The sequence below is a fragment of the Diabrotica undecimpunctata genome, chromosome 3 (genome assembly GCF_040954645.1).
Source record: "Diabrotica undecimpunctata isolate CICGRU chromosome 3, icDiaUnde3, whole genome shotgun sequence".
In the NCBI taxonomy this organism is placed as follows: Eukaryota; Metazoa; Arthropoda; class Insecta; order Coleoptera; family Chrysomelidae; genus Diabrotica; species Diabrotica undecimpunctata.
The window spans coordinates 160,484,364-160,510,603 of NC_092805.1; the positions used below are offsets into that span (position 1 = coordinate 160,484,364).

The window sequence follows — 26,240 nt, forward strand, 5'->3', positions numbered from 1 at the left end:
GAAGAATACGCTCATATATTATAATTTAAAATTATTCCGCTGCGTTCTTCGCTTTCTCATATTCATATGCTTTTTTTTTCTTGAAGGAAAAGTCCTAGAGATTAAAACTTTTTATATAGTTTCCTATTAATGACAGGAAGATCCCTATTGAGTTTAGGTTGAATAAATCTGTTTTGAATGAAAAATCCTAACGCAAGGAAAAACCCGATTAAGTTTGAGGTCAATAGGTTCTCTTCTCATATCTCTCTTGATGAAAAATGCATAAAATCTTGAAACTTGGTACATTGGTTATTTCCTTTTGGTATAACGAAAAACTCTACGTTCTTTGACATTCATAATGAACTAAGACAGGGGGACGCGTAGGCGTGTCTCCTCTTTAATATTGCCTTGGATAAGGCAATCAGACAATTAAATATTAGAATGAATGGAACTATTTTTAATAGATCGACGCAAATTCTCACATTCGCTGACGATATAGTTATAGTAGGCAGAAGTATGAGAGACATGGTGCAGTGTTTTACAAGACTTTCGGGCGCAGCAAGTGAATTAGGACTTGTGGTAAACGAGGAAAAAACCAAATATATGTTGGTTTCTAAAAACACTCGAAATATCCAACAGAGAATTCAAATTAACAACCATACCTTTGAGCAAGTCAAAGACTTTACATATCTCGGATCGCTAGTAAACGCAATAAACACGACAAGCGACGAAATAAAAAGACGCATAGCAATAGCAAACAGAACTGTTCACGGTCTCCAGAAACATTTAAAAAATAAAAATATAAAACGTGCAGTAAAGCTTAATATATACAAGACCTTAATAAGACCGGTTTTAATATATGGGGCTGAAACGTGGACCTTATCTCAAAATGATGAAATACTTCTTGGTATTTTTGAGAGAAAAATTCTTAGAAAGATTTTTGGGGTAGTAAATGAAAATGCGCTATGGCGTCGAAGATACAACTTTGAATTATATCAGTTATACACCGATCCAGATATTGTGAAATTCGTTAAAGTGCAGAGACTTAGATGGGCTGGACACATTGCCAGGATGTCAGATCACGAATGAACGAAGAGATTAACATTTTCAAAACCAGAGGGCACAAGAAGCAGAGGACGACCACGAATGAGATGGATTAATGATGTGGAAGAAGACCTACATAATAATATTCTAAGGGTTAGAAGATGGAGGGAAGTTGCCAGGAATCGACAGGAGTGGCGACTTCTTTGTGAGCAGGCCAAGATCCACAACGGATTGTTGAGCCACTTATGATGATGATAACGAAGAACTACTCAACAATCAGCATATATTATTTTCCTCTTATACCTTTTCTTTTCCTTGAAGGGATTGTTAATTTAATACATAGTTTATAAAATTATAAACATTTTATTTACATTACATTCAAATCTAATTATTTTATTTGACCCGGACGTCACCTGTTGGTAGATGTATAAAGTTTTGTTTGAACCTTGTTCCCGCGTTGTTGCCAAGCATACAATTTTTTACATAAATTATCAAGAAGTTTTTAACCTATTAATCTTTGGAAGCTATTTTATAATTTTATTTGTTATTGAAATTACGTAAAAATGGAACGGTGCTTTACAATAGTTATATCTACATTCATCAAAAAATTTTGTTAAAAACTTACAAAAACTTTCAACAAAAAATAAACCAAGACGATGCAGAATATCGTTTTTTAGAAATTTAACAGAATTGTATGCTTGTATCTCCATACAATAACTCTGAAAAATGTTTAAGCATTACATAAAACGTTTACATGTTGTATAACGGACTAGTAGAAGTAGCATCACGAAAAACGCTATTTTGTGGCGCTACTTCAGTGATGCTCGCCTCAGTATTTTACTATAGAGAAAAATTAATACAGCACCATTATAGAGCATTCGCTTCAAAAACTATAATATTCTCTAATCTTTGTTAGTGGAACAAATTTTAATAAGTCCTAACCTGTTAGGATATTGGGAGCATACCTTTATGATTCTTTAGGATAATTATAGCAACAATGTTGAAAGAAAAGTCTCTACTCACAATCTTCTAAGTGTATTAAGTCTTAAATGAAGGTATGTTTCTGCGACCGCTTTCGGAGTGTACAATTTATACTCCATCAATAGGCCCATGAAACTAGGAAGGCTTATAATATAAAGAACATATCAACCACTAGTTTTTGTAGTTAGTCCAGCCAAAAAAAAATCCCACGTCTACCAGTTGTCTATTTTTAGAACTTTAAAAGAAATTCACAGATTGAAATTGAAATACACCACTATGTTTAAAAAAGAAAAAGGATTTTTAGCTCTTTAGTCTTTTACTGAACTTTTTTTTAACTGGAATGGAATAGTTCTAAACGGACTAGGGAAGATGTCTCTAGTAGAAAGAATCGCATGCTAGGGCAGAGCATCCAGAGTATGGATTATATACGTCACATGCTCCCCTGACCAGTCACCTACCAACTAAAACCACCACTTCTCCAGGCAAGGCAACCCTGAATGAGTTCAATAGGTGAATTTGGATATATTGTGCAGTCTGGAAATTCGAGAGATAAACTAGAAAACAAATTCTTACCTAAAAGTAATAAGAACCATTTAAAATAACATGCAGAGGCAGTATTGTAAAAAAACAAAAATATGAGATGGTGTAAGCATAGGCGTGTATGCTACGCGTTCTAACCCCCTGAAATCGCGTCCTATCTACCTCCTACCATATACTTTCAACAATGATATTTTGTACTATTATACACTCGTTAAATTTAAATCTAATAAAAAACGAAACTTGTTGATAAAATGTAATTCTATATGTACATACAATAAAATATTAAATCCTTTGTAACGAGTACGAAACTTTGTGTTCGTGTTTCTTGAATAACGATCCTAATTTTTGGACCCTCGAAGGTTAGAGTAGATTTCACGGTACCCGTTACTACCACGCCTATGCTGACAAGGGTTTAATGTAAAAAAAAGAGGTACACGAGATCGTATAAACATCGTACGTAATATAAATATGGATCTGGCTGTAACGGTGCCGTCTATTCCGTCGTGCAGCCGGGCTGTAAGACCATAATTGGTACAATTCGACTGACTATATCTACATAACCCAAATATTAATATTACGATACATACCCAGACGAAAAAGTCATACAATTTAATTGCCTTCACCAGCCCTCGGCTAGAGAGGTGATGCGCTGATTAGGGAATTTTTTAAATAAACATATTAAATAGTTACTCTACAACCCTGTTCCTGCCTTGTTATTTCGACCTTCTCCTTTTTCTTTATTATTTGCATAATTAGGTCGACCGTAACATCGTAGGCTTCTTTGTTCTGCATCGCTTTTTGTATCAAAATGTTGGGTATTATCGCTCCTAACCTTGATATGTATTAGGTTGTTCAGTTCTCTTTGGAAACTGGTGCAAGCAAAAATGCAGTGTTTTGCGTCGTATATGCCGCCACAACCTGTACACAAATAATTTGTGGCCTTCTTTATTCTATACGTATACGACCTAAAAGAGCCACGGCCGGTGAGAAATTGTGATAGCTGAGAATCTAAAACAGTCAACCACATCTTGTATAACTGCGAGACATTAGATCACAAGCAGCACAAACTCTTTGCAGACTATCAAGTGACTCCAAAAAGATATGGTATGTACTATGTACCTATCCTTTCCAAGTAAACGGCTCCATAATTCTAAAATTGGCATCTATCATGAATGAATGGAACATATACAATAAGCCAATTGGTTTATATCAAACGGCTTAAAAAAAACTAAGTGACGTCAGTAAGTTCGTTTTACCTCGCTGTTTTAGTTTCCCTTTATCTTCGATTTTAGCTATGTTCAACTTTACAAACATTTTTGATCCGTTGGTTGTCATCTTTCCACTATTCTCCGTTTTGAAAATATTTGCAATTTTAACGTCGGATTTTTGTTCATAATAATCTAAGATCCCACCGCATGATCACTACGTTCATAACGTAGTTAATTAAACTCACATTTTTACACACATTTAAAATTAGGAGAAGGTGCTTTCATCTGTCAGTTTTTACTAAAACGACCCATCCTTTGCATATTGCATCAGAATATCAAATCATGTTTCATCCAGATATATGATAGATTTGTTTTCAAACCTGGACTTCCTAATTTCAGAGAGATACTCAGCTCTCCAAGTGCGCAGCGTGTGATTCCATTATTGTGTACTGCTTTTTTGTCTAGCTTACGATACTTAAAACGCATTTTAGAAATGACTCTATGGAGGGTGGCACGACTTATATCTATAATATTTGTTTCTTCTTCCTATAACTTCAATTTAACTTTATCTAACGTAGGAACTGCCTGATTTTCATAAAGGGAATATCTTGTTCTTCTTGTTGAGTACCGTCCAAATGATAAGAATAAAAATTCGTTTTCTTCGTCATGTCAATGGTTTTTTTGCTGACAATATCCTTTATCGACGATATTGGCGTTTTTAAACATGTCTCTTTCATAGCATCTTGTTTGATTAAACCTCTATCTATTAAAATATCATATACATTTTTAACTATTTCTTTTGCGTCTAATGACAAATGCTTTTGAGTATGTGTAGTAGATGTAGAGCGATTATTTTCCCACGGACGAAACATATTTGTTACGAACAAACTTTACTAATACACTGTACACACAGTAGCAAGTACAGATTCTTATACTACCTATTAATTTTAATTCCCTCATCATTACCCGTACCTGATTCAACCCTGAGCGATCAGGTAGAAATTTAAAACTTGTTTATCTATTAATAATTGCAATAATACCTAGTAACAGTACCAAATAGTACTAATATCGTTTATCGACGGGAAAGCAAGACGATATATTTTGAGACAAGCTATACACGCATAAAATGTTCGTGTATCGTGAAAATACTCATGTTTGTCAAAATATTATTCATTCACTAATGTTATTGCGATGATTTGAACTGTTGCTAGTGTAATTGGTATAATATAATCTTGTTTGTTTTGTTTATAAAAAAAATATAATAATCTTGTTTACACATTTAATGCAAACATTGGCAACGTCGCTTTGTGGCCATGTTTAAATTGATAATTGACGATTGACGTGAACAAGAGTAGAGTGGGCGCTTCCATTTTGCAATTTATAAATTTTATTCTTGAAAAAAGTAATTTGTTGTTTGCTAGTACAGACGGGAAATCAGTTTTCTGTTGTTATCTAATCAAGACAGCTAAACCGTTTTGAAAGTAGAGTAAGTAAAAACGAAGATCCACATCCCTGAATTCCGCATTTTTTAACCTTTAACCTAATTATTTTTACAATTTTTAGTAATATTAACATGAGGGATTCGCCAGATTCTGCAACAAAAAGAAGCAGGAGCAGAAGCACTAATAGTAGTGCCAGTAGAAAAAGTCGAAGCAGAAGTGCTTCTAGTGCCTCAAGGTAACCTCATTTTTGCATTTTTTTTTATATTATCAGTTATATCGATTTTTCCTTATCAAATTTAACATATAAAATCATTTTTTCTTATTTGAGAAGGTCTCGTTCAAGAAGCCGTAGCAGTGAAATTGATGGATTTAGATTACACATTGGCGATATTGGTGACGAGATTAGAAGGTCTGATTTGGAAAAAGTTTTTTCTATGTATGGCACTCTAAGAGAAGTCTGGATGACTAATAGTACACCATGTTTTGGATTTGCCGTTTTTAAAGAGAAAAAAGCAGCTGCAGCTGCTTTAAAAGCTTGTGATGGAATGTAAGTAATTTTTCCCTTAGTCAATGTTATAAATTCAGCCATGTTTATTCTCATTAGTTTGACATTAATTATTCACTCAATGAAAATAATTACATTTATTGATTGACTATGATATATTTTTATATTTATATATCCCTTCTTTGGTATATTTGGTGCTTTCAGCTGTAAAATAATTATATAGAGGAAGAGGAAGGTGACCTGTGATTAACCCTGATTCTTTTCTGATAAAACTTAAAAACTAGTTGAAATAAAAAAACAAGCTTTGGTGAAAAATGTTATAATATTTTGTTTACATTGCTACATAATAAACTTTATTATTTACTTTTAGTTTGGAGTAAAACATCAAAATATTAAAAAGAAAGAGGCTGTCATAGGCATGTGTTATCTAATTATGCCCCCCCTTTAAAATGTTTGGACACTGATTAGTTTAACAAGCTTTCTTAATTCTGTACCTATTGGTAAAGCCAAAAAGCGGTTTCTAAATTAACAACATAATTTGCTATTTCAGCTTCAATATTGACAACAAATAAAACCTTATGTCCAACTAAATATCCTTTGATACAGGCTTGTTCATTTTTAAACCTTATATGCAGTGTAGTTTGATGTACTTTAAAAGTTTTTACTGCTGTTGTATAACTTATTGTTTTATTTCAGAATGCTTCTAAGGCTCGCGCCATGTTTTCTTCATCGCACTATTGTCTTTTTTGAATTAATCTGAAATTAAAAGAGTAATTTATTTATGACATCTATTCCTATGATGGCCCTCAGGCAAGTTTTTCTGCAGTAAAGTGGCCCAATCTCTACTACAAAGACACTATGAAAAAGTATCATATATTATGCCATGTAAATTTAAATAAACTTTTCACGAATTTTTGTCACGAAGTACATCTTTTAATACTTAATATTAAAAAAATTTTAATTCAATTAATAAAGTCACTTATACAGTGGTGTTTCCAATTTAAATGGGACACACTGTATACATTAATAAAATAACTTTTTTTTTCAGTGAAGTAGCTGGTAGCCGCATCCGTGTAACATATGCCAGACCAAGAACCCGTGGGTCTGGCAGAAGATTATATAACAGTAATATGCGCTGTTATCAATGTGGTTACTCTGGTCATTTCTACCGGGATTGCCCTGAAGTTAATGGGGGAGGAGATAAAAGAGACCGGTATAGTATATTTATATTACCAAAAAAATTTAATCAGTTATCAATTTGGCTAAGATTAGAAATACACTGGAGGCCTGGTATTTTGGTTGAATTTTTCATTGAACATTGCTTTGAAATGAAACAAAAAGCCTTTAAAACATAGTGTCAGTTGTCATAAAATATTACAAGTATTTTCTTTGGATAATATTTTACTTATAATAAATGTATCTTTGGTAAATTACATACTTGATATCACTAAAATTCTGAAAAGACCTGAAAATCAACTTCTGCAATGTAGTTTGCAAAGTTTTAAACTAATGCAAGGTTCTCTGTTGTGCCTATTGAAATATACTTAGGTGATGCATGAACCACTGCAATACCCAATCAGTCCCCTAATGTAGCACTGTTAGAACCTCTCACCTTTTCTCGTTTGGTCACTGCTATAGAGAACAAAACACAAAACAGACTGCTGCAATGTCCAAAGTTACTGTTCTCATGTAAATTCAGATATGTTTGGCAGTGGAGTGTGTTAAGTTTTGGACCAATTGTAGGACTTCTAGGTTCTCCTTTGAACTCTTTTTACTGTCAATCCACTAACATTTATTAACTAGTGTTTTCAGTTGCTACACTTCTTTGTAGCATTTTTTTCTTTTCATATGTAGCCCACATTCTTTATCAATGTAGGCTCATGTTAAAATAAAATACATAATTTCCTTCACTTTCAAAGTTTTACTTTGATTTTCACATATATTCTTCAAAAAGTATCAATTTATAAACTGGATAGTTGGTGAATTAAAAATTCTTAAAATTCCTTGAACAACATACTAGCAGTCAAATAATTGTTCGGCATGTTATTGATGGAAATTCAAAAACACATATTTCTGTAGTATCACAAAAAAAAATTATAGCAAATGGCAACTCATTGTAAAAACACTTAAGGCATCTTAAGAAAGTGACATCTTTACTGAATTAGTGAATTACTGAAGATTATGAGTTTTGTTTATAATAAAAATGGAGTGGCTAAAGTTTCCACAATGTTTTAATTTCACAGCCTAGGTACTCTAATTATATTTTTCTTCATTGCAGTTTATGATCAAAACTAAATTTGCTTTTAAAATGTTAAAATCAACCAAAACAGGTTCTGTCACCTATTTCTCATCACAGCTTTATTTACTCACTAACTATAATATTTCGCAGTTAATTCATACTTTACTTTTTATTTTGGCAGAACTTTTTGTTTAATGACAAAAAGTTGATTGAAAATAGTATAACTGGTATTGTATATTTATGTCAGTTCCATAATATAACTAAATTACATTTGCAACAATTAACCAGTACTTAATTGTTTTTCTAAAAATAAATCTATAACTTATCAATGTTCAATATTGTTGTAATTTGTTAACAAATAAGTCAATATATTGCTGCTATTTCTGAAGTATCATTTCTGTTGGCAAGTGGAGATATTCTATAATCATTTTGTTTGATAAGCAACAATACAATAAACTTCCTTTAATTTGGCACATTCGGTATTTGATATAAAGATATCAGATATAAAAACAAATCCATGGGATGTATCAGCTTCCAAAACATATTCATACAAAATTTCATTATAATGTTCCCATTAGTTTCTGCAAAATCGTAAAAATGCATAACATTTTTTTTTCAATGTGCTTTATCTTGAAAACGGGTGGCGTTACAAAAATTTTTTACTATTCAAACCCCAATTATTTTTCAAGTTTTTTATCTATTCTAGAGACGGTGTTACCTTTTTTTGAAACACCCTGTATATACCTATCTATGAACATAAACTATTTCTATGACAATATTTTCCTTTATCTTGAATCAACAAATATATTATAACCTTCAGTATGATTGGTCTGGCATGTTTTCTTTTAGATCAAATTAAGGTTATACTATTTTCAGATGCAGTTGCTAGAGTACTCATTTTATTCATTCAATGACAAAAGTATAATATACTATTTTTCAAATCTTGTCAGCCATATTAATTTAGAAAAATGAAATAAGTTTTGTTATAAAACGATGAATGATTTGAAAAACAAGTATGGTTTATGAATAAAGATTTTTGCATTAGGAATCTGTCTCATTCATATGATGACCTTAATATAATATACATATGAAAATTGCGGCTAAATTTGTATTTCATACTTTTAATAATAATCATACAATGAGAAATTTTCATAATGCAAATTACTTTATACTGGAAACTGCAGGTGATTAAAACCCTATAATTAATTACCTATTGTATCGGTTTAATAGTCTTGTCATTTCTGTTGCAAAATTTTTAATCTTTAATCCCTTTAAGGAGTTTTTTCTTTATACAAGGTGCACTAATGTTAAGACAGGGTTTCATAACTCTCTTAATCTCAATGATATCAAAAAATTTACACTATCTACACTGATGTACAAATGAATATACAATTTAAAATTATTTTGAATTGTACAGGACGTTTTTGGATTATGTTACTACTCAAAGCATATGGTTTTTAAATGCTGAGATATGATTTTAAAATCAAAAAGCTCACATTTTTTATACTCTATACGTATGTATCACTTGACGGCAGTATAAGTTAAAAAGATATGGATAATTTACACTAAAACCATGTGCACATGAACTTTCCTTAGGGCCAATTCACATTACAAATAAAAGGAAATTTATTGACTAGCCTATCTTTTGTTATCAATTTTCTTTCCTTTTGATTTATTTTTAAAAAATTAACAGGAAATAAAATCACCAAAAAAAATATTTTAATTTGTTTTGCGCTAAATAAATATACAACGATGACGGTTTTCCGACACGCGAATAATTGCCTATGCGCGAAATATGAAATCTCTCTGCAAACTTCCAATGGTTGGCTTTGTGATTTGTTTATCGTCATTGCAGAAGCCAAAAGCACGGGAAATTGTAAACGTTTAAAATCAAATGGTACATTCGTTGCAATCATCAGTATACGTGAGTTCAAGACATTCTATCCTTTGTATTTTTCCTTGATGATCGTTGTCGCAATGACATTCATTAGCTTTTTCACAGTCAGTCTCATTCCATACAGTAGAGGTTGATTAATGTCACGCAGCATAATGACAACGCATCCTTATTTTAATTGTAAATTGTTAGGTGGGGGTCCAGGCAATTCCAATTAATTCAAAAACTCTGTAGTATAGTTGACTACGTCATTCTGATTTATAACGGTGTCAACTGATTTAAACCAAAACAACTTTCCTGGAAGAAACTTCAGAGTACATAGTATATTCAACCGAATATACATATAAAATTTGATAAAAACGGTCAAGCCGATATATAATTAATTTAATAACTCTGTCACTAATTTCGCTATTAAAAAAATAGGGGTTGGTGATAGAAGCGTCAAAATTAAGAGGTTGTATGTATTGTTTAATGCCACATCATAAAAAATGTTTGGATGAACCACTCTTACCCCTCAGGGGCATTAAAAATAGATAACAACCTATTTCCAGACCTACAGAATACACTTGTAAAATCTCATAAAAATCGGTTCAGCCATTTTGGAGAAGTATGGCAACTAACTCTGTGATACTAATATGGCTATTAAGAAAAAGAGGTTAGTAATGAGCTGTATGGAGAAGGAAGGTTTCATATGGCAACAATATGCGGTGTTCCCAAGTGGTCACCCATCCAAGGTTAAACCGCAACCGACCCTGCTTGACTTCGGTGATCGATCGAGAACCGGTATATTCAGTGTGGTATGGTTGTTGCCCAATCTAGCAATACTGACATTTGTTTTGTTAATCATAGCTTCCTTTGTTAAACTTAGTATGGCGCCATCTAAGGGATTTCTTTTATTTTAAAATCATATGTTTGCATTTAAAAACATTTTTGATATCTGTCTAGTCACAGAGTTCTTTCTATAATTGACTATAATTTTAGATTGTTTATATCAACTTCCCCTGCCATATCGGTAAAAAAATCTAGAAAAATTGATATCATTGATAGGAAGTCAACTAACTTGGTCGTACGTGTTGTTACAACGATAATTTAGCGTTGTAAATTGAGTAATCAGTTACAGACTAAGAAAAATGATAGTATGCGCCTGATTGTGTAAACATAATCATTACTCCAAATATTAGAAGTCTGGTAGAATTTTAACAGGTGCTAATGGTGATCAGAAATTAATTCGTTTGAAGTGTGAAAACCAAGAGAGAATATATTTTGAGACTCAGGGGACAGAGTTTCTTCTCTTGAGATCAAATGCTCAAATGAACAAATTTGTGTAGTACCGGGAATAAGAGATGATTGAATTGTATATAATAGTGGCATTATTTAGACTTCCCATAAAGGAAACCTAGTGTTTTTTTTTTGTTTCTTTGATGACATTGGAGAATAATCTAAGTTAATTTTAATATTATGTATTTTATATATAAAAACTCAAAATATTTTACATAGCAATGGAAGTAATAAGATTAAGATGAAATAATTCATATCCACAATACTTTTGTCTATTATAGTGTTTTCGCAATCGCCACAGAGCAATAAAATTGGAGAAGTAGACAGTTTTAAGTGTTGCTGTCTTTTATTATTTACAGACTACATAAAATGGGCATTTAAATTATTTCAGTATCTATCTTATATTTGAATTGATTTAATGTAAATTTTATGATTTTTCGTAAAATTGTAAGTGAACAATATACTGTATATCTAAATTAGTCAATCTATGTATTTTCACCAGTTTATTGTAAAAAGATTTTTTTATTAATATTTAAACTTAAGCAGTTTTTTTTGTTCTAATAAGTAGTTTTAACAAAAAAAGTTTAATTTTAAGAATTCTTCAACTCTCTTTACAGTTAAAATCATTTATATTTACAACTAATATGATAAGAAATATTTTTTGCATACAAAATATAAAATAGTGCGTGATAAATCAATTTGTCTTCAGATTTTCTGGGTTAAAAATTGTTACAAAAAAAAATTAAAAATTCATATGAACTCCTCAGAATGTTCCCAAAAGTACGCCCGTCAGAGTATTAAAAGTGATTAAAATAATCGGCTATTGTTAATAAGGGACAGCTATTGTTATATTTGCTCAATAGCGATGGGCATAGGTAAAGGTCTTAAATTGACAACATTTTTAGCGGCAGATACTATTAAAATCTTCTACTTTTGGCATCATAACCCTGGATGGGTCTTTGCGTATCTGGCTATGTCCGTCCATTCAGATCTCTCTTGGGCCCTTCTCCTCCATTGTCTTATATTCAGGTGGTCTGCCACGTCATCCAACCATCTCGTCCTGTGCCTTCCTTTTTTCCACCTTCCTACCGGCATCCACTGTAACATCTTCTTTGTTGTTTTCGTGTCTTCTTGTCGCTGAACATGTCCCAACCATGACAGTCTTTGTCTTTTCACAAATCTTACAATGTTATACCCTTCATTCAAATCATTAACCTCGTCGTTTTTCCTGATTATCCATGTGCCGTCTTCCTCTTGTACCGGGCCATATACATTTCCCTCTTTTTCGTCATTACCCAGGTTTCACAACTATAGGTTACTACGGGTCTAATCAAAGTTCTGTAGATAGTCATTTTGGTTCTTTTGTCTAATAATTTCGATGTCATTCCCTCTTATCTCCTTTTTTATATATTGGCTGTATAAGACCAACTGCCCATTCCTCCGGCATTTGCTTCTTAGTCCATATCAACTTTATCAGGTAATTGATTCTTCCCCAGAGTTCGGGTCCTCCATATTTCAACAATTCTGCAGAAAGTCCGTTCCTGGCGCTTTACTATTTTTTAGTTTGTGTATTATTTGAACTACTTCTTCATAACTCAGATTTTCAATGTGCTGCTCCGCCGTAAAATATATTGTCTCGTTTTGATCATTTCCATTGTCTGCATTTAGGTTTTCCTCAAAGTATTCTTTCCATCTCGTTATAATTTTTTGTTTCTCTGTTAGTCGTTCTCCGTCCTTGTCTTTGCATATTGTCAATTTTGGTCTAAATAAGTGTGTGCTTTCTTTTATTCTTTTATAGAATTTTCTGCTCTCGTGTCTATTGTTATGTTCTAGGATTTATTGTACTTGTTTTTTCAAAGCCTCTCTTTTCTTTCTTCTGCATATTCTAGTCGCTTGTATTATCTTTTCGTTATAAATTTCTCTGCTATTTTTTGTGTTTCTTTGAAGTTGGTTAATCCTATCTTGCCTTTTTTCCTCTACTGCAGTTCTGTATTCATCATCATACCATTCCGCATTTCTTTGCCTTTTGGCTTTTCCGACAGTTTCCTCTGCAGATTCCGTTGAGTTTTATTTGGAGAATATTTTGATATTCATGTGTCTTTGTTGGACTTTTGAATCCGTCAACATTCCATTTTTTAATTTGGCTATTTTTCCTTTTTGCCACTGTCGCGATTCTCTGCCGCAATTTTACCCCCACAAGATAGTGATCTGAGTCTGACTTCGTCCCGCGATACGTTCTGACATTAGTTATATATGTTGCCCATCTTTTTGAGATGAGGATGTGGTCAATTTGATTGACTTCATTGGTTCCTGGTATTTTCCATGTTTCTTTATGGATATCTTTTCTCTGGAAGTTAATGCTGAAAACTACATAATTATTTGCTGTTGCAAATTGTGCAACCCTTTTCCAAATATATTTACGAAAGTTTCTTCTTTCCTCAGCTTAGCATTAAAGTCGCCTAATGTTATAACAGCATCGTGTCTTTGGATTTTATCACATACTTCCTGAAGTTCTCAATAGAATCTTTCAACCTCGTCTTCATCTGCCTCTTCCGTCGGTGCATATACATTAACCATTGTCACGTTATGCAGTTTACCTTTGAGTCTTATGGTGCAAATTCTGATATTGGTGTAAATGTGATAATAGCTTTTCGCAGTCTTTTGGTTACTACAAACCCTACTCCTCTTTCACCTTGTCTCATTTCATTTCCGGCGTAGTATAGTGAGAACTTATTTTTACGAATTTCTCCCTGGCCCTTCCATCTGATTTCCTGCTGTGCCAATATTTCAACCCCGTATTTTTCAATTTCTTCTACCATACTTATCATAGCTCCTGCCTTTAAGAGGGTTCGCACATTACAGGTTCCAAATTTTAAATCCATAATCATGTACATTTTTCTTTGCTGAGTTCGTCGTTGTGAGCTCCGTCCGTTTGTTTCATTAGCCATTGTATTCGCAAAAATTGAGTTTTGCAGGAAAGGGTTGAACCCCCTATTCATCGGAGAACCAGGAGATTCTATTAAAATACATATTTTTTTAGAGCCGCCCGTGCTGTAAATTTACTTAAAATTTATATTTATTACTACGTCTCGATTGCGAAAAGACTATAGTGAATTGTTTTCAAAAATAAAAATTTTCAAATATAAATGACTACTCACTACTCTTAGTGGAGATTTATCAACTGATTTTATGAGTGTTAGGAACATATTGTATCTAATATCGTTACTAATATCATATAAGAACAGCCAACATCTTTTCCCAAACATCAGCCAGCACAAATACCGTTGTTATCTTTTAAAAAACCTCATTAACGCTTTAAAACAAAAAAGTTAATCTCACATGGCAGTAGTAGTTGCAAAATATAAAGAGTTGACACAAGGAATATAGTGGGGTATAATACTTTATCATTACTTGTGATAACTTCACAATCAATATAAAAAAATGAATAAGATAGAAAAAATCACTGTTTATACATTAGTAACAGGACTTGCCTAGGATCAACAGAAGTAAAATGTGTACAATTGTAAAATTTTGGACCATATCAACTATTTTTTCATTTTAATTTTAAATATAACATATAACCTTTGTAATATGTTATATCACATGTATATCACATTTCATGTGAAACGTCTTATTGCAAAAAGGCTCATATTCACTTCCAAATAAAGAAAGTATGTAAACATAAAATTTGTAAAAATGATGTGACTTAGCTATAAAATTTGGATATAGAACAAGTTTTAACCAAATGGATAACGGAACTTCTCTAACAACATGAGGATATAACCATTATTGTCAGTATTAAAAATCTTTATAAGTGTACAAAGGGGGAAGGCTTTGTCAAATACATTTTAGAAAACGTGTATTAGAATTATTATACTTGTGGCGGATATCGCCATTGCGATTTCTAACGCATTTTTGTGTTAAGTAGGACTCTGCCATTTGTTTCAGAAACAATCAACCATATCTTGCACGATCGCAGGCGACAAAACACTTTTTGGGAACTACTTAGTCACTCCAAAAACGTATGGTATCCATCAACTAAACCTGTACAAACTGGTACAGGCTTCTAGAATTCTGGAATGGGTACCACGAAGGAATGGAAGGTGTACAATAAACTATTTGGCTAAAGTATGGCTCAGATGGCTTCTGAAAATAAAACACGCTTTGTTTCTTTAAACTTAAATTGCGAAAATGCAGTTTCTTGATACTAAGCCCCTACTAAAGTTTTCCAATTGTAAAACTCCTAAGTCAGTACAATTTAAAAGAAATGTAATTCTCTGAAATACTGTCTTATATTCTGTTGGTTATATTATTACTGATCGCGTATGCTGTTTCTTCTCTGTGGATGCAAACACGTGGTCTGTTAGCAAAACGAGTGGCCAGTTATAAGGAAGATTGTGTATTTTTTTAATGTTAGGTGCGACTCACGCTAAGAAGTAATTGAGTAACAATAAAAGACGTTTTACTCACCGCATGCATCAACGAATAATCTAATGGTTGAGTAGGATATCAATTGAAGTAGTCACAATAAAGACCGCTGACGTAAATTCATTAACTCTCTTTTTATGTTCATGCACCATCCAAGTATAACAATATACATTTTTCGAAGTCAAGCTGTCTTTTGAACTTTCCTTTACAATGGAGAATTTGAATATGTGCATATGCCAGCCGTAGCAGGCTATGTGATCTTGAATTTTAGCTAAAATCAGATTCTTTTCACAGTAAAAACTCAGTGGTACGAATTTTCTTTCCTCTTTTATCCTAAATACTCCAGTTGTCAGAGACGAAAATGCTACTAACGCTTTAAAAATCATAGGAAAAAGCTAAATTTTGTTGAGAATGTCAATTATGGGACCCCCAAAAAGATACAAAAAAGTTTATCACTTTTACCCTGCGGCTTCCAAATAAAACCCCCTTCCATAAGGGGGAAAACGATTTACCAAGAATCGCTACGTCAATCACGAAATCAATTTTAAATAAAATTTATATCAACTCGACTGTAAAAATTCGATATCTTTTGATCAAAGTGTCCTATCGACAAAAATCAAAATGAGTTTTAAAGGTGAAAAGAGAAGCTTTCGAATGCAATTTTTGCATTGTGTCGCAAATAAAGTCAGTTTCTATAAAGGGGTTAAATAAATAAACGTTAAGCGATTTTTACCATTTTTTACGATTCTCATGAGATCTATAATATTTATCACTCCCTTTGATCGGTCACTATGGAATTTTCATTATTAGATTCCAATCTTCAAAACCTATAGCTTTAAATGTCGATTTTCGCTTTTGGCAACAAATGTGAGGCATTTGAAATATGTCTAAAAACACTAAATTTAAACTTCCACATTGCAAACGATCTAAAACGTTTAAAACTGCTAATTTTTGACGTACGTTTTTCAAAAAGACAGAATTTCAGCTACAAATTCCACCTAATACCGTTTTCGTGGAAGCATCTCCCGTGACGTGCGATCGTTTGTGATGTGAATGTTTTTAAATTCAGCGTTTATTGAGCATATTTCAAATGCCTCACATTTGTTGTAAAAACTCAAAACCGAAATTTTAGGCTATATTTTTTGAAGATGAATTTGAATAATGAAAATTCCATAGTTAACTGTCAATGAAGTGATAAATTTGATTGATATCATGAGAATCATAAAAAATAATAAAAGTTGCTAAACGTTTATTTATTTAACACGTTTATAGAAACTGGCTTCATTTGCGGCAATATACAAAAATTTTATAAGAAAGATGCACTTTTCACCTTTAAAACGCATTTTGATTTTTGCCGATAGGACAAATCTTATCAAAAATATCGAATTTTTACCGTCGAGTTGATACAAATTTTATTTAAAATTGATGTCGCGCACGTGACTGACATTCAAAACGACGGTCGCTTCAAGCGTTGTTTCTGAGAGAACGATTTATTTTACACAAAAAGAGCTAATAAACATTTTTGTTCAAAATTATCCCAGCTACATTTTTTATTTAACACATATTTTTCTACTGCGTACAGACTCTTGGTAAATTGATTTTTTTCTGTTTTTCCTCCTCTAAAACGGAGGATCCTCCAGACGACTGGATTAAAAGATTGGAATCCTTTTATCTTCTCTGTAAGTTGAATATAATTCGAGTAGTCATCCGTGGTAGGCATGCCAAAGCCAATGTACTACCTGCTAAAATATTTTTAAAAGCCATTTTCTTCAGTTTCAATAATTCATCAATCTGTATTTAATTTGGTTCTATAAATATTTAATAGCGGTTTTTATTGTCATCAACGAAGAAGCATTCAAAATATGGCGACGGAAATGTGGTCAAATGGGAATAATGATTCGTAATGACACATTATACTGTTTTGTTCGCTGACGGTCAAGTTCTGATAGCTGCTGATGGTGACGATGGAGCTATATACTAAGAAAACTGTTTGGGGAACATCAGAAAATGGGATTAAAAGTAAATGTACATAAGACCAAATATATGGTAATTGTCAATGCAAACAAGCAAGATCTTGTTACAGCAAATAATTAATATTAAGCATTGCTCATGCCGCTCAAGCGCTGTTTGAAAATTACATGCATTTAGTATATGACATTAGCCTCTGCATCTGTCTGACACCACAAGTTAAGCAAAAACATAATAAATTTAAAATAACAAAAATATAACACATCTGTAACTTGGTACATTACTTACTAGCTGTCACAACTCGTCACTACTTTGACATACACGTGTTACCAACTACACTGCGCGTCACGAAAAAAAGACCACTTAAAATGTTGGCCATTTTTTAATTTTTACGAATCATACTTCAAAGTGATTGTCATTAGATGTTTGTGTAATGTTTAAGAATATGTTCTAAAGCAGTATGCAATAATTTTTTAAATAACAAATGTCAAAAAATAACTTCTCCCAAAATAATGATTTTATTGAAAAATAAAAAAAATTGACATTGTACATTTTTTCTGTTTTCTTTATAAAATTACAGTTAAGTCGTGATTATTAATACTGTGTATGACCACCTCTATTGTGAGTTACACTCCTCATTCGATTTGGCGTTGAATTGATCAAATTCTGGATGTTGTTTTGAGGAAAAGCTTTATTTTTACGATTTATTGGAGCAGGTATTCTGTTTCTTACCCTTCGTTTGAGTTGGTCCCAAACATGATCAATCGGGTTCAAATCTGGACTTTGAGCCGGCCAGTTCATTTTTGGCACACCGACAGTTTCCAGATATTGCGTTACCATCCTGGCTACGTGTGGCCGCGCGTTGTCTTGCATAAAAATAAAGTTTTCGCCGACGAACCCAGCAAAAGGCATTACATCTTTGTCTAGAATTTCGGTAATGTATCGGTGTGCATTCAACGCTCCTCTATCAATAAATACGAGATCAGTACGGCCCTCGAATGAAATGCCTGCCCAAAACATTACCGAACCTCCTCCAAAAGCAACACGTTCTCGTCGAACACAAGCAGCATATCGTTCCCCACGTCTTCTGTATGTTTTGATGCGACCATCTGAGCCATAAAGAACCATCCTGAACTCATCACTAAACAAAACATATTTCCAATCTTCTATCGTCCAATGCTCGTGGTCTCTAGCAAACTGTAGTCGGCGTTGTCGATGTGCTGCTATTAACAAAGGCCCTGTTGCTGGACAGCGAGCCCTTAGACCAAATTCCCTCAACCTTCTTCTCACGGTAGAAGTGCTCAAAGTCCACCCGTGAGCATTTTGAAAACGGTTTTGGCTTGATCTAGCCGTAAAGAACCGATTTTGCAAAGAAGTGCGTTGTAAAGAACGGTCTTCTCTGGCCGTCGTGATTCTTTTCGGGCCTGGTCCTGGTCGTCGTTCGTGAGATCCAGTCTCTACGAATCGTTGGTAAATTTTTTGGACCATACAACGACTGACTCCAAGCTGTCTGGCCACTTCTCATTGACTCATTCCATTATAAATCAAAGTAACAATTTGAACAGATCTAACAAATCTCTCAGCCATAGTTTTAAATTTAAAAATTGCACAAGTTTACTCTTCGAACAAATGTACACTAGTGAAAGGTTTTTGAAAAAGAGAATAGCCATATTCCAAGAAAAATAAGGTACAAACAACACGTGCATTATCGGAAGTCGTAAAACTGATATCAATTCTGCAAACTTATTACCCTTAATTGACCTGTCGGCACCGTTTGTTGGTGCCTAAAAGACGCTAAGGTTAAACACAGACAGGGCGGCGTTGAAAGCGGTCTCTCGTCTATGGTACTTATGTCGTGCAACACAGTAGAGCCGTCGTTTGTCAGCTCGCCGCGCCGGCCGCCGCGCGGCATATGTTGAGTACCATGCGCCGTCGGCGGTTTTATGACTTCTGGCGGCACATCAGTAATAGATATCTCGTGCTTCAACACAGACGTGTGACTGTTTTGCAACGGTTTTATTTGATTACTTTTGTGAGTGTTTGCCAAATTTTGTATATATTATGGAAGCTATAGACATCGATAAATTAATTAACGAAATTCACACACGGCCACCAATTTGGGATCTGCGCTCAAATGAATATTCGAATAAAATAAAGAAAAAACATGCTTGGGAAGAGGAAGATGCTTTTTTGGACCATCTTTAATTTCGTTAACTAACGTGTAAAACATTCCTTTATTTTTTCATTCATTTACTATAGGATGTATCCAATACCTGCCTTTATTCTTCTTCTTTGATCTAATATGAAGTAAATTTGCACTTATTAGTAAAAACGAATCGTCGTCACTTTCACTAGATGATTCTAGAGACATCATCATACCATTCTACGTCCAAAACTCGACTAAATTTAATAACAACGAATACAATGGCAAAACTACTGCCACTGTTAAATCGCCTCATGTGTTTTAAGCCGCGCGGCAGCCGCCCTGTCTGTGTTTAACCTTTAAGTGTTTCTGTATTGTGGGAGTTTAGTTACAATAGAATAAATTGTATAAACTCAAAGTTATTGAAAAATTCTTACAAAATTCTAGGTGGCCTTTTTTCGTGACACGCAGTGTACTAAAAGAAATGAAATTGTGAAAAATATGTATTCACGTAAATTCGCACAATATTCTGTTCTATATAAACACAAAAACTTTTGTTTTGTTTGAATCCTTTCTATTTTTGTGTTATATTTTGCAACAGCTAATATATTAATAACAGTTGATAAATTTACACTCACTTTAATATTGCTTACTCAGTTACTTTTAACCACGACGAGTATTTTAGATGTTGTTCACATCTCAATTGCTTCACAGGTTTTGTTTATCTAATTGTTGTTTTGTGATTTGTCAGGCACATGGTTGTTTATTTATATGGTTTGGTAAAAAGAATAATGTATGGAATAGTATGATGGGCCATTTTGAGTCGTTGACTTGGCGTGGACAAAAATAGCTTATAAAATGGCAAATTCTGTCTTGGTTGACATATGGTTTGATTGTTGGGTACATGTTTTTAGTTACGGCCGCTCTAGAGGTTATAGAGAACGTGATTATGACAGAGACGGTAGAAGATCCAGCAGAAGCAGCAGATACGATGACAGATCAAGACGCAGCGGAGGTGGTGGTGGCGGTGGTAGATACAGAAGATAAGTTAGTTTTATGTTCAATTTGTTTGAAATATCCAGGTAGTATTTGAGTTTTGTTACAATAATTATATTTAGAAATTTGTGTTTTGTGGATGAAGTTTCTAAGGTTGTTTGGAATATAAGGTGTATGAAATTATGTTATTAATGATTTTTTGTAAAGTGGTATTTTATGTTGTATGAGTATTGAATATGTGGAATTTAATTGCTTTGTATATTTCAAACGTTTTTGATAAACCTTGTATTTTCCAACTATTTCGTCACTTCATCCACTGCTCATATACAAATTATTCATATATCAACAAATTTTTCTTATTTTCGTGTTTTAGCATAAATAAAATTATATATCTTTAAATGTATTTACAATAAAAAAATCAATAAAGGATCTGTTCAATTGTTTAACATCTAAATCAGCAGGAGAGAAGTCCAATTTGGATGTGTTGATGACTGATGAGCTATGATAGTACAAATAAAACTTCGATTACGATGACAGCTTCAGTAGGTCCTACTGTGACGATAGATACCTTATATGTAGCGCTGATTATATACTTTGGTCATTTTTCAATTTTTTACTTATAAGAATTGTTTATATAGAAGTCACTATTCACACATAGCGCTCATCAACTGGATGCTACAAGACCTTCGTTCCTGAATGTACTTCACTATAATTTAGATTAAATTCTGGTTCATAGAAGATAGCAGGTGTCTGGAAATAAGTCGGTGTAATTTGTAAAGACATGGCATACATAATTCCATTATCTGAGTACTAAGATTAACAGATCCTTCTTTGGGACTTTAAATACATCTTATAAAGATCCATTTTATTGTTAACAATGTATATGAGTATCGAATCACAATATCTAGACTTACTAAAATAGGTAAGGAGCACAGCTGTCATATATCTAAAACAATAATCAAAGAGTCTTTCACGATTATTTGTTCTTTGAATTTAATGCCATATGCAATTTAAAAATTATAATCGTTAATGTATAAAAGATATAATCACAAAATGGTTTATTTAAAGATACAATAATTTGATATCTAACTAATTCTGTAGCAAGCATACCTAGCATATTGCTGTTAATTTTCTTAACTTATCGCGGCGCTTGAATCCTCGGGAAATTTCGAAGAGGGGTATGCGACTTACAACAATATCATCCAGAAACTACAAATTGCACATAATATAAAATTTACGAACACAAGAAATAATTCTTCTTTAAGGTTTTCCAGCCCTTGATGAGCTTTTCTCTTAAAAGATCTTTCCAGCTTTCTCTTTTTAGGACCACTGTTCTCCATCTATATTCCCATGTTCTTATTCCAGGGATGAACTAAACAAAGTTTAAAATAGTGTGTTTAAAATAGTTTAAAAGAGAGTGTGTCAACTTGTCTAACGCGTTCATTAATTGTGATTGCGCGAGACAGGTCTCCTCCTATCCCAATACTGGGATATTATGTGTGTCGAGTTAGCTAGACGCCAAAATTGTGTGATGTAACCAATTGTAATTATAATCGAAACATGCACTAAATGAATTATCATTGTCATTATTAAATTGTGTACGAGTCATTAAGAGCAATATGTACTCAGGATGTTAATTATTATATCGACAGCTTTGCTGAAGTGTTCCTGATTAATGATTTCTTTATAGGTATATTAATATTCATATATTTGTGTAAGTTGACGTCGCAACATTATCTATCTACATATAATTAATCATAATTTAAAATTTGTCACAAAATTTATTGGTTTTTCTACAAAATTTGGTTTAAGAAACTACCCACGTAGTTAATAAAATTGATATAATACCCAATTAATAAAATACAGTGAGGTGACCGGGTATGTATTGGTTTTACTTTTATTCTGACGTTGTGTAGTTTGTGTAAAAGACAAACCACAATTTCAAACTTCACATACTTCTTTAACTCATCTTGCAGCACACGTCGTTTATTGTGAGGAGCGAGAAATGACATATTATTTCGCCTCGAGTACTCATCCGCAGAACGATCGGAAGCTTGGCATATTCATTCAGTGGCGTAGTTACTGCTAAGTGTTAGAATTGTGTCCGTCATTGATTTATTGCCATGATTTACTTCATCAATAACCTCTGAAAATCTTCGCGGCGAAATCTCACCATAATTATCGTTTGCTGTATTTTTAATTGTTCGGCTGCAACATTAATTCCTTTTAGGAAATGTCGTATTTAACTTTAGAATTCTTGTTCATGAGGTCTAATACCTTATGTAATTGTCTTTTTTTATGACGTTTTCATTTTTATTTTTAAGAAAATGGGGCCGGAAGGTTTTTATCACCGTAAAATATTTCCTTATCTTAATCTACTTATTTATGTTAAATGTTTCCGATTTACTCGCAGTGGGTGAAAATAAAACCTGATTATGTCCGCTTACAAATCTTTTCGAGTTGTTAGGACTATATTTTAGGTTAGGTTTTTCAATTCATGTACGTAGCACATTTGAAGTACTTTTTTCGAAGGGGAAAAACGACAATTCAAACTTAAAATCAACATTACACATTTGTTGTCTCACATCCCGGCACTTAGAAATATATTTAATTTTTGTAGGGAATCCACAAAAGTGAACTCTAATATTTACACATAATGATCTACGGTAACCAGCATTTAGAATGATTCACAAATTTTCTAAAAAGAAATAGATTTATTGTTCACTTAAATAAAAAAATAACAAATTACATATACTTTAGTATTTTAATGTAGTTAGTATAATTGTTCTTTTACTATTTGTCACTTGGAAATGTTCATCAGGATCACATAAACATAATATATTAAATTTTTGTTGTACTTAGAAAATTGCAGTCTTATTTTAAAATGGTCTGTCGCATGTTTTATATAATATTGAATGTGTTATTGAGTATAGAGACAGCAGTTTTCTAATCATATATCCATTTGTCATATTTCATGATAGTTTAAATATATCTAAAATAATAAGTGTGGAAACGTTTTATGATATGAAAGAACCAAATAAAATGAATTTCTACCTGTTAATTTATTTTTCCTTGATTTACCAATTTTCATAGGACCAAATGACAGCCAATGTATTGTATAGCAGACAAGCTAGACCAGAAAAATATTAAAACGACCTATAAAGCTGGGCAAGTACTATGACCATGATATTAGTTCAAGTACCTGAAATCTACATTATTTCTACATTAAGTCGGTTTCACATCATCAATGGCATTTCTTCATCGTCACTGCAACCAACTGCTTGGAAATTCCATAACAATAATTTTGGATTAATTTTAATTATTTTCATATTCACAATAAAATAATAAAAAAAAAACTGGTAATCACAAAACTCACAATTCACCTTTAATTTATGAAGTGCAAATGACAGAGACGTCTGCCTTCCAGTTTATATGTGTTTTATTGACTTTGAGAAGGCCTTTGATCGAGTAAAACATACTGAAGTGCACTCTTCAACAAGTTTAATAAGAGTTTAATAAGATGTTGTGTGCTCTCCATTCTTTTATATGGTGTCGAAGGTTGGACTTATTATTATCGTCTATTAAAATAGTATCGTCTATTAAAATAGTTAAAACACGTATTTACGTAAATATAGCTATTTTATTAAATTAAATCAAACTCGTTCACAATGGTCATAATTAAATCACACCAAATTATTATCTCTCGTTCCGCTGTGTTTCTGTGTCATCACCGAACAACCCGTGACCATATAAGGTAATTAGTGTCCCAAGCCAATCACCGTATTAGAAGTTGAGTGTGACTTCACAATGTCATCACAGAACTACCAGTATTCCATCTTAAGCTGATTAGGACATTAGGAAGTTAGTGACTTAAGCTGATCAGCGTATTAGGATAATAGTGTGACTGCATTATGCACTTCTAAGAAACCTTGAAGCCTCTGAAATATAGGAGAATTCTACAAATAAGTTAGGTAGATAGAGTTCAATACGAGGGTGTTTTGCAGCGGATGGGAAAAGTTCGGAAGTGGTCAGAACAGTTAAAAATTGCAAACTGGAATATTTTCATAATGTTATGCGTCACCCAGAAATATAATATACTTAATAATACAAGGAAGAAGATGGCCAGGTCGAAGAAGAACATTATGGCTTAGAAACATGAGAGAATGGTTTAAAAGATCCTCTGCCTCCCTTTTCATCAACAAAATTAGTATAGCCAACTCACGATAATTGAGCAGGGCACAGGAAGAAAAAATAACAGAACGTTTTTGATAGTTTCCAGTAGTTTGTGACCGCAGTATTGATAAAATAATTATATAAAAATATCAGGAAAGAAAAGACAGAATTTACAAAACATTTATTAGACCAATAATGACATACCTGACAGAGAGGACAAAAAGGATGTTAGAAACAGCAGAGATAAAAACAGAAAAATTGATGGTAAAAAAGCTAGAAATACAGATATGCAAGGTGGAGGACATCAAGGACTGGTAAAAGCATTCCGGCTTGATTGAAAAATTAGACCAGGCTGGACGGCCAATTTCTTAGCTCAATCGTGAGATGGTGCAACAAATGGAGATTCACACTAAATCCAATAAAAAAACTTTCAGAATTTTTTCAAACAAAAACAGTTTATACTAATTAAGACACTCTAATATATCCCGCACCCATCTTAGGGATGATAATCGAATAGTACTCTACGGAAAAAGGCCTAACTTTGGACCACCAGTGTCCTATTTGGGCGTCGAATTTTATAAGAAACGCCAGCTAAGATTAGTATACAACGAACAAGGTCATATTGGAACAATTTGTCAATTGCAGTTGGTTTTGTAATAAAATGAATACTGTAATAGATGAACTAATAATAACCTAACATTTTCCTTATGTAAATTCTCTACTATTTCAACAATACACAGTCTGTGCCAAAATGACGTCAAAATTAGATGAATATTTAATATTATTTATATAAAAGTAATATGGTCTAGGGCAGGGCAGTGAAGAGTAGCCACTTAAATCAGAAGAGAAAAGATTCGGGGCCACAGAAATGGACTTGTGAAGTCGATCGGCAGGTATATCTACAAGATATAACGGACAAGAAACATAATTGGAAATAAAGAAACACCCACAGAGGATTTCAAAAACAAACTGTTAGTGATGGACACGTTCAGCGCATTTTAAATTATGATTTTCAAAAGGGACTTAATCGGCTAAAAAATAGGTACAGCTTTAGACCGCTTATGAAAGCATAAAAATAACTTATTTATGTTCATGTTTGATGCAAAGCCGGCATTTCAAGAAATTATAGATTAACAAAGCATCTTCGCATTATGGAGTATCTATATACTCAGACAGTTTAGAAAATTTAGTATAGTCGATAAAATTAGCCCAATATTTAGAACTGACCGCAAATTTCTTATGTTTTAATATAGTTATCTGCCAAATTGGGCAAAAAAAAAAAAAGTTCGATGATACAGATTGATTTCAAATCTTGTGTTTAAATTATATAGCAGTTGCATTATTACTTTATGGCCTTCGCCACATTCGTGTTCAAGATTAATTCCCGTAATGCTATAAACTTATTGATAGAATGCTATAAAC

At 32.8% G+C, this 26,240-nt stretch overlaps 1 protein-coding gene and 1 pseudogene across 3 annotated transcripts; one reads left to right on the plus strand and one right to left on the minus strand.

The window, feature by feature from the left end:
- Positions 1–5,062: 5,062 nt before the first annotated feature.
- Positions 5,063–23,706, plus strand: LOC140437711 (serine/arginine-rich splicing factor 7-like). Of its 3 annotated transcripts, XR_011950406.1 has the most exons (6): positions 5,065–5,238; positions 5,316–5,429; positions 5,526–5,741; positions 6,748–6,912; positions 20,564–22,985; positions 23,126–23,706. XR_011950406.1 is itself a non-coding variant. In XM_072527373.1 (5 exons), the coding sequence occupies exons 2-5, from the start codon at positions 5,326–5,328 to the stop codon at positions 20,456–20,458; spliced, it is 543 nt and encodes a 180-aa protein (XP_072383474.1). In that variant the 5' UTR covers positions 5,063–5,238; positions 5,316–5,325; the 3' UTR covers positions 20,459–20,557. The 3 variants fall into 3 exon arrangements, 2 of the variants coding, with proteins under 2 accessions (XP_072383474.1, XP_072383473.1); XM_072527373.1 differs by lacking the exons at positions 20,564–22,985; positions 23,126–23,706 and adding an exon at positions 20,401–20,557 and having other exon boundaries at positions 5,063–5,238; XM_072527372.1 differs by having other exon boundaries at positions 20,564–23,706.
- LOC140437939 (5S ribosomal RNA) lies at positions 10,525–10,643 on the minus strand (annotated as a pseudogene).
- Positions 23,707–26,240: the final 2,534 nt, after the last annotated feature.

Excerpts from the sequence above, each read along its gene's own strand:
- LOC140437711 (XM_072527372.1), top strand. The coding sequence starts at position 5,326 with ATGAGGGATTCGCCAGATTCTGCAACAAAAAGAAGCAGGAGCAGAAGC. Across the intron at positions 5,430-5,525 it reads AGTGCTTCTAGTGCCTCAAG|GTCTCGTTCAAGAAGCCGTA; the intron begins GTAACCTCATTT and ends TTATTTGAGAAG. Across the intron at positions 5,742-6,747 it reads TTAAAAGCTTGTGATGGAAT|TGAAGTAGCTGGTAGCCGCA; the intron begins GTAAGTAATTTT and ends TTTTTTTTTCAG.